Source organism: Orbicella faveolata, unplaced genomic scaffold (genome assembly GCF_042242905.1).
Source record: "Orbicella faveolata isolate gen_17 unplaced genomic scaffold, um_ofav_v1 contig_12, whole genome shotgun sequence".
NCBI classification, from domain to species: Eukaryota; Metazoa; Cnidaria; class Anthozoa; order Scleractinia; family Merulinidae; genus Orbicella; species Orbicella faveolata.
This window is the reverse complement of record NW_028301539.1, coordinates 7,642,799-7,652,500: the sequence shown is the minus strand read 5'-3', so window position 1 is coordinate 7,652,500 and position 9,702 is coordinate 7,642,799. Positions and strand designations below refer to the sequence as shown.

At 37.9% G+C, this 9,702-nt stretch overlaps 1 protein-coding gene across 1 annotated transcript; it reads right to left on the bottom strand.

Moving 5' to 3' along the window:
• Positions 1-339: 339 nt before the first annotated feature.
• LOC110047034 (melanocyte-stimulating hormone receptor-like) lies at positions 340-1,538 on the bottom strand. The gene has a single exon (XM_020752763.2). It carries the CDS (start codon positions 1,484-1,486, stop codon positions 548-550), a length of 939 nt encoding a protein of 312 aa, XP_020608422.1. The 5' UTR covers positions 1,487-1,538; the 3' UTR covers positions 340-547.
• Between the last annotated feature and the right edge of the window lie 8,164 nt (positions 1,539-9,702).

The following is a 9,702-nucleotide window of genomic DNA, read 5'->3' as shown; positions in this document are numbered from 1 at the left end:
ATCATCGCTAGTGAATATTAGTTGAAATTTTGAACTAAAGCTATAGCCTAATCATCAAACCAGCAACATAGGACCTATGTCGAAATTTCAGTGTTAATTCGATCTTTTCCTGACTCATTTCGCTACGACAGTATACATTTTAGTATCCAAAATGTTAATTAAACTACCTTCTTAGCTCTCCGGGCTTTCTCCCTGTGTTTTGAACGAAAATAAGAAACATAAACACCTGCTAACTGCTTATCACAGTCACGTCATGTTTGGATATTGTGTGATGTAATCCACGCGAAGAAATTGCAATTTCTTGTTTAAAATTATTATTTGTATTTGTAAAGTTACCGGTTGTCATTTGAAACAAGTTGTCTTTTATTTACAAAAATGATGAAATTCTCTCTTTTTGCTACCATACTACTACAAAAACAAGTAATGCCGATAAATTGAGATGATTTCGCACCACTTGAATTTAAGACAACCTTTAACAGAATTTTAAAAATCTTAATCTTTGAGCATCATACACTTTTTATCTTTTCTTAGCCTCGGACTTTTAGAGCTAAGTCGCAAAACAATGGCATACCACTTGTCTGATTGTGTCCCTCACAGCTTGTCTGACTTCTTCTATCTTCCAGCAGTAAAAAATCGGGTTTAATGACGAGTTAAAGAAAACTAAAGTGAATGCATAACGCCAAGCGTAATAAACGGATGAAATTCGTCCACTATTTGGCGCCAAAGCCGTCACTACACCATAGGGTAGGTAACAAATGACCATCGCCAGTTGCAGCCATATTGCACTGGACAGTGCCTTTTTGTATCGCGCTATGCTCACTTGATTTGTTTCGTTCGGTTGTTGAACATGGTCTTGTACTTGATTTTGATGATGACGGAGGGTGAGGAATATCTTTGAGTAAGAGAAGATCGAGGTTACTAGACACAGAGATATAGCTATGATACCGCACCATAAGGTTATAAGGGGATTCCAAAATTGCATTGCCGAAATGACAGTGGACACAACCCAAAACGTAATAACGATCATGTAAGTTCGCTTTAAAGTTACAACTTGTCTGTATCTTAGTCCCAACAACAGGGCGAGAAGTCTGTCCACGCTAATTGCAGTCAGTGTCAACACAGATACTCCACAGAAAATATTGGCTGTTGTAAAGCCCGTTGCTGTTGCGTAGCGACACATATTCCAATGTTCGTTCACTATAGACATGCAATAGGTAACAAAGAGAGGCTCTGAGATAAGACCAACGCAGAGATCGGTTGTTGCAAGGCATCGAAGCAAGAGTTTGGACGGCGGATGAAGTGAAGACTCCTTATGAAGAGCAATTAGGATCAGAGCATTCCCAAGAAATGCAGTAATGGACAGAAAAGAGTTTAAAACTGCAATAAATGTTAACTGGCTGTGTATTCCATCAGGTAATTCTGCGGAGCATAAAAGCTCTTCAACTGTTTTCTGCCGTCCATTTCCAGCAAGGATTGCTGATGCCATATTTATCTTGAAGAGAGCTCAGTATTTGCAGCTTAACTTCAAGCTAGAATCGGTTAATTAACCATCAAACTGTAAACCTTTCAGTATATAACCTAGTAAAGTTACGCGGCACTGACCTTCTTAACAGCTGACGAACAATCAAAACGCTTTTTGTAACGTCTTATTTTAAGTTTTTCCAAGCCTGTCAGTCATTGAAACATTGCCAGTTTCAAAATATAAATTAACTAGCTATAGCCGAGCAGCTGGTTTAAGTCATGCGGCGAACCCAAATCGATAAGTTCGACTTTGGAGCGTCTTTGGAGCGAAGGTTTGTTCAGAAGACGTACTTGCGTCGGACATAATTCGGGAAGCCCGTGGTAAAACGTTTTCAGTTTTGGTGCATGAGTGGAGCGGCGTTTGGAACGGTCCTCACTAAACAGTCATTTAATGCATAGCCAAACGCATTAAAACGCCTGTTTCGACGTGTGTCATTAACAAGTAATCATATGATTACTCTGGTGAAATTTGGAATAAATTCGGAGTCCACTCATCTCGCCCAAGAATTTATCGAACATTTTAAAACTTTTCATGCCTCAGGGTTGGGCATTTGCAATTACAGGGAGAGTAACGAATTTGCAAATTGATCTGTTGTAACCCTCCCCAGTTAGTTTCGTTCAATAAATACACACTTCAATTTGACAAAGACACATCCATCAGAAGCCTTTGTTTTTACTTTAATAGCTCGGCTTCAAAAATTTGACGAGAATCCCCGTCACCCTCTCTTCGAAAGATTGAACATTCAATTCTAAAATTCTAAATAGAGCGAAGCTTCACAAAAAATCACATTCGATATGTCAATTTTAATTTCGGCATCCTACTAATTAACTCTTTTTTCCCTTGCAGCTGCAAAATATGCGCCATCTTTAAAACAAAATTTAAAACATTTGGATGTGCCATTGGAGAATTGAGTCATAATTTAAGTTGTAAAAACTACGGCCTGGATGTCACGACGTAACCTACAGTACCCTTATCTTATTCTATGGATAACGGAATAATCATATCATCATTCGATGCAGTTTCTTTTTTCCTTTCCATTGGCCAAGAGTCCACTAGCTACGAGACCTGCAAAAAATGCCTAAAAATTATCGTCTGCTCATGGCTAATACAGTCTAAATGTGTTTGCTGCAAATGATTTTCTGCTCATTCTGCGATTTAACATTTTTAAACAGGTGTAAGTTCAATCGCTCAATGGAATAAAGATTTGTAAATTGGGTTTATGATAAATTGCTGCTTTTCATGAAGGAATATTCTACCGGTCAATTTCAATTTTGGCGCGCTAGTGGTTTAACTCATTTTGCCTTCGTAGCTGCAGGAACATGCGCCATCTTTAAAACAGCTTTTCAAAAATTTTGATCTTCCTCCAAAAGATTATTATATGCCTCAATGAAGAATTCATAATTTTGTGAAAACTACCGCTGCAGTATCTATTATGAACCTATACAACTCTATGCTATTCCATAAATACATATAATATATCATATATCATCGCTAGTGAATATGAATGTTTGAACTAAAGCTACAGATCTAGACCCACCATAAAATCATCAAAATAGGACTCGAGGCGCAATTTCAGTGCTAATTCGATCTTTTCCCGACTCATTTCGCGAGGACAGTATATATTTTAGTGTCCAAAATGTTAAACTACCTACTTAACTCTCCAGGCTTTCTCCCTGTGTTTTGAACGAAAATTAGAAACATGAAAACCTGCTAACTGCTTGTCACAGTTACACGATGTTAGAATATTGTGTGATGTAATCCACGCGAAGAATTTGCAATTTCTTGTTTTAAATCTTCATTTGCATTTGTAAAGTTACGGGTCATCATTTGAAACAAGTTGTTTTTTATTTACAAAAATGATGAAATTCTCTCTTACGGCTACCATATTACTACAAAAACATGTAATGCCGATAAATTGAAATGAGTACGTACCACTCGAATTTAAGGCAACCTTTAAGTGAATTTAAAATCTTAATCTTTAAGCATCATACACTTTTTATCTTTTCTTTGCCTTGAACTATTAGAGCTAACTCGAAGAACAATGGCGTAGCACTTGTCTTATTGTGTACCTCACAGCTTGTCTGACTTCTTCTATCTTCCAGCAGTAAAAAATCGGATTTAATGACGAGTTAAAGAAAACTAAAGTGATTGATAACGCCAAGCGTAATAAACAGATGAAATTTGTCCACTATTAGGTGCCAAAGCCGTCACTACACCATAGGGAAGATAACAAGCGATTATCGCCAGTTGAAGCCATATTGCACTGAAATAAGGCAATGAAATAAGAACAACGCAGAGATCAGTTGTTGCAAGGCATCGAAGCAAGAGTTTGGACGGCGGATGAAGTGAAGATTCCTTGTGAAGAGCAATTACGATCAGAGCATTCCCAAGAAATGTAGTAATGGACAGAAAAGAGTTTAGATCTGCATTAAATGTCAATTGACCGTGTAGTCCATCAGGTAATTCTGAGGAGCATAATAGTTGTTCAACTGTTTTCTGCTGTCCATTTCCAGCAAGGCTTGCTGTTGCCATATTTATCTTGAAGAGAGCTCAGTATTTGGAGCTTAACTGCAAGCTGGAATCGGTTACCCATCAAGGTCTAAACTTGTAGTTATATAACCTAGTAAAGTTAAGCAGCACTGACCTTCCAGCCGCCGAACAATCAAAACTGTCAAAACAATTTTCAAAACAATTAAAACTAAATTTTTATTCAAACTAAGATCACTCATGCAATTTCTTTTCAGTTTTCTAAACCTGTCAGCTTTTTTCGATGCAAATTACATATGGATCGTTTTGACGATGTCACGCTTTTACGCCTTTTTTTTTTTTCGATTTATCTTGCCTAATTAAGCAAATATGCAAATTTCATAAAAATTGGTTGGAAACTCATGAAAATATGAGCCCCAAACTTACTAATTTTTACAAAGAAGTGTATGCTAGGGAGTAACGCGTGCCCTCTGGCATGATGAATTGATCTATGAATTTGGATTTTTGGTTATATGAAAAATATGAAAAATCATGTATTGATATCATGTGCATGGCATCATCAAAAAGGTCCATTGCCTAAGAGCCGTTTCCTTCCCACTGCTTAACAGCACGTGTTCACTTCAATTTATATCATAAACAGTCTGACTGAATGGAAAGAAAGATGCTTTCCCCATAAAGCTTTGTTCTTAGTAACACAGTTTGGAACGTTTTGCGAATGCCCGCCACGCCTACCTCAAATAATTCAACATTTCACAATTAAATGTTTTCTCAAATTCACGAAAGGTGTAAGTTTAACACTCAATAGCGAAGCTTGGAAATTTTATGATCACCATAAAATACTGCATTAAGGCACACTTCACCTGCCAAATTTGTTTTTAGTATACTAGTTATCATCTCATTTTCTCCTCTCCCCTCGCAGCTACAGAAATATGCGCATCTTAAACAGCACTTTAAAAGTTTGATGTTGCGATTAAATTAAAAACAATTTTTAATTTTCTAAATACTACAGCCTTAGTGTCAATTAGGGTATCCTAGACATTCCAATCTCATTCTTTAGATGTATGTTACCTGTTGCCTGTCCACATTGTGCCAAGTGGTACATGAGGTCACATTATGGCTCATCACAAGGCTTGTCGTGGTGGTGAGGTTTGTTTGGCTCAATGAACCCTAGAGCTATGCCGGCTGGGACCTGGATCTCTGGTAAAGTCCAGACGCACTATCCCGGGAAGGTGAAGCTCGTAAACGTGCACAGCACTGCAGTTATCTAAGAGAAGGAAAACATGACAGAAAACGACCTCCTTCGGGTCTTGAAGGTTAGTTGAAGTTTAGGCTCCTAGAGAACATTTATGATTACCGAAACCATAAGCACTCTAGAGAATTCACAATAACTTGGAGAGGCGTCGATTCCTAATCTATAAATGTATAATAAATCATAATTTTGTGAATATTCGTTGAAAATAGGAAAGTAAGCTCGATTAACTTTAGAGGGAACGTGGACCCGACTCGATAGACCGGCGACAATCAAACCTAGAACTAATTAAAGCTCAAGACGACATAATTCATGGAGACATCAAAAAAGGGCTGAATTCGAGGCGGTTGCTAAACAAAGTGCGCAATTTTACTGTTATAGCTTTTGTTTTTTGTTTTTTATTGTTGTTGTTGTTTTTGTAACCGATTGAGAATATGAATGTTTTTTCACCGACTTGGTGCGCGACGAAAGTATTCATTTTCGCGTCAGAATTCCACACCAATCCCATGCAAACTCTACGTTTCGAACAAAAAGAAACATCAAAACCCTCTATCTGCCTATCTAAAAAAAAGTTATTAGGCCTACTCCGGGGCCTTAAGCCGCCTGAAGTTGTTATCGGTTACGCAGTGGTTTCCAAACTCTCAAATTGCCCCTTTAGAAGGATTTATATTAGACTTACATGTAATAACTTTCATGATAAGTTAAAACTCCACTCTAACTCCAAGGAGGAGTCGCGGTGGCCCAATGCCGGTTGGTGCAAAAGACCCTTATTGGGGATCACTGCATTGTTTTCTCGGGCAAGATATTTTACTCTCACAGTGCCTTTCCTCGCCCAGATGTATAAATTGGTACTGGTTAGGGGAGGGGTGGGGGATGAGGCTGAGGTAACTTCAATAGATTAGGAGTTGATACCAGGTGGGCAATTCAATAAGTGTGCTTTCAAAATATATTTTTACACTCCCTCACAATGCATGGACCAACAGAAAACTCCTCCTATGAGTCTGAGGATCCGGTAACTACTGCATGCATTATGCCTCAACGTCATGGCTCCCTTACACATATTATAATAGCCTATTATAACCTCATATTTTAATAGTAATGGACCTGTCTAGCCCTCATGTTAGCAGGAATTATTTCTAGATTACTTATATTGTAGAAAATACTTAAATAGGAATGACAATCTGATGTATACCTTTTCTTTTTGCAGTACAGACAGCTTTTTGTTTTAACTTAGTTCTAATTTTTTCTTGTATTTCATTGTAAGAGACCTAATAAAAAAAATGATGCTCTTTGTTATTATCGTAAATATTTTAAATATAAAAAGAGATAACAAATGACTGTAACTGCAATAATTTCAATTATTCCTTTTTTTGAGATGTTACTGAATCAAATCTCTCGAAGATCTACAGTGTATAAGCAACAATAGTGACAGGTGTTCCGGATCATCACCATAAAATGAAAAAAAAAAAAAAAAGAAAAGAAAAGAAAAGTATTCTGGATTAAGTCTCAATTCTTTCTAGTCACTTCAGAAGTTGAATTGATTGATTTGAACTAAATGCACAATCTAGAAGACCTTGGTTTCCTTTGAGCCGACTTTATAAAAAGAATTCTGTGTAGCAGTCTGTGAAGAATGCTTGGCGGGAGATCTCAAATTTTCGTGGCACAGGACGGAAAGCCTCCCCTCTTTATAGCATGGAGACCAGTTAGCGGAGCAAGGGTTACTTGGAGAATCAAAATGGTGGAGATCAGGGTTTCTGATATCGATAAATCAATTTCTAGCATTTTGTTATTTTCTGGACATTTGTGATGTGAAACTAGTGAAAGCTTTAAAACGCATATTTCCTGGTGATCTGATCAACGGAGGCAAAAAAAATTCCAAAAAGACTCGCTTCACTATAACTGAGACATCACAGTTTTCTGAAGCCCGACAAGTAGTTGGAGAAATTTTGAAAGGAAGTGTTCTTACGAAGGACTTTAGCATGCGGTATTCTTTATGGTAATAGCATGTTTTGTCTGACTGAGGAAGGAGAGCAACAAATCGATTGGGTCCCTGAAAAAGACTGACTGAGCAACTTTAGAAAGGCACGCCATTTGCCGAACTTCCATGCCAAAACTGACAGTTGAGATGCCACAAATATGGCAGATAAGTTTGCTAAGTTAAGAGTGCAAAGAAAAGAAGTTTTGCCCATCGCCTTTAAAAGAAATAAAGATTTCCTGGAACGAATTTCCCCGATCAATCTCGTTGACGGAGTCATTTATTATTTTTTGCTTAATTAAAGCTCGTATAATTCTTATCATGCCAACACAGGTCATGTAAAATTCACATACATGTACTGTCAAGGATGCTTTTTTTAGGCTAAATAGAACGATCTTTGCTGACTTCATTGTTTATATTCTTCCTCATTAAATATGCATATGACTTTGCGTAGAGAAGATATCACGCTAGACACGAATCGGCTAAGAAATTTCAAGAGCTTGTGAAACTTAGTAATTGTTGAGTGTTTGGCTCATTGGGTGTAACATTTGAGGAGAAGTTGGCTTTCAAAAACTGTAAAATTTCCGGCTGGCAATAGCCCTAATGAGCTCTTACATTCTTTATGAAACTTTGAGTGTTTTCAAACCCACGTCACACAAAAAGTATTCACTACATCGGGCTCAAATTCTTTATAACAGTTAATAGTGCTGTGACTTTTAATATTCAGAACTAATGTTTTTGTAGCTCCATCAGAAACTGTATCGCTTATGCTAATGAGGTCTATATTGTGAAGTACATATGAAATAATTCATATTTGAACTGCGGTAGTAGATGAAAGTGAAGTATGATCATCGCAGTAACTTTTCCAATTTAAGCAACTGGAAAGAAGAAGCCCGAAAAAAAAAATCAGGGCTTCAACGGGATTCGAACCGGTGACCTCCGCGATACCGGTGCGATGCTCTACCAACTGAGCTATGAAGCCACACATTGGGAGCGAGGTCAATTAATTGAGTGAAATGATGTGAAGTATATATGAAATAATTCATATTTGAACTGCGGTAGTAGATGAAAGTGAAGTATGATCATCGCAGTAAATTTTCCAATTTAAGCAACTGGAAAGAAGAAGCCTGAAAAAAATCAGGGCTTCAACGGGATTCGAACCCGTGACCTCCGCGATACCGGTATCGCGGAGGTCACGGGTTCGAATCCCGTTGAAGCCCTGATTTTTTTCAGGCTTCTTCTTTCCAGTTGCTTAAATTAGAAAATTTACTGCGATGATCATACTTCACTTTCGAGGTCTATATTGTAAACAGAGATTCTCCTATAAGCACACTTGAGGGATATTTCGAGAAATAAATTGCCCAAGACTTAATGATTTGATTTCAGTGGTTTTGTGAGAATCTTCGTCACCAGACGACGCAAGGCTAGCTTCGAGTTTTCCGGAGTGATCCCATAAAGGAGCCTGCAAAGATTGCAGTCTAAGGAAGCTCTCGACTCTCGTTGTTTGTAGTGGCAATTATCTTATCTTTATCTGTCCGGATTCTATTTTCCCTCTCTTTCATTCTCTTCTCCCTCGCTAATTCATTCCACTTCCATACTCACTGCATCGGCCACGGCCTCGTGGATTACCTTGTATTAAAACGTGAAATGTCTAATTCTGGTCGTGTTGTGTGCATGTGTTTCAAGTGATATTGCTGTAATAAGTGTATCGATATTTGCCAAATGATTGCTAGTCGAATCCATAGCACTTTAATTTCTCCAGTGTATGATATCCTTCTTCTCCGTCATCACCAAGGTCACCAAGCCCCGCTGTTGTCATAAAGCTCTCTGGAACCTCTAATTTCATTGGATCTTGTTAGCACGAAGCTCTATTGTTTTGGGGTTAGGGTCCATTGTTACCGTTGTTTGTATATCATTTTCTCGACCAATCCTGTGAGAAGTTCCGAAGAATAACAAAACGCGCAAGAGTTTCGCACACTTGTCTGTCACAGCCTAGGCCGACACCCTAGTTCACTCGATAAAAAAAAAAAAGAAAAAAAAATTAAGAAAACGTGCGAAATTTAACTGTTACTGATTTTTTTTTTTCTCGCACGGCATTGTTTTGATATGTCGCCGTTATTATTCGCACCAAATTTGAGCAGCTGGAGAAAGAAGGTTTCCGTCTTATTTTTTTCAGTTTTATTCCTCAGTGGCACTGTTACAATGAATGCATTCGGCCCGGGTTGTTCGACAGGTGGATAACACTATGTCCACTGGATAAATCCCTATCCAGTGAATAGCATGGTTTTTAATCAACATTCAACCACTAGATAGTGATTTGTCCTTTGCACAGCGTCCTCCACCTTTCGAACTAGTGGGAATACCTGGGCCATGATTAATCGTGCCACGCACTTTCGAAAGTGAGAGTTGATATTTTTGTATCTAAAACAGAAAGATGAGCTTATGCGTATATTTTAATTAATCATTTCT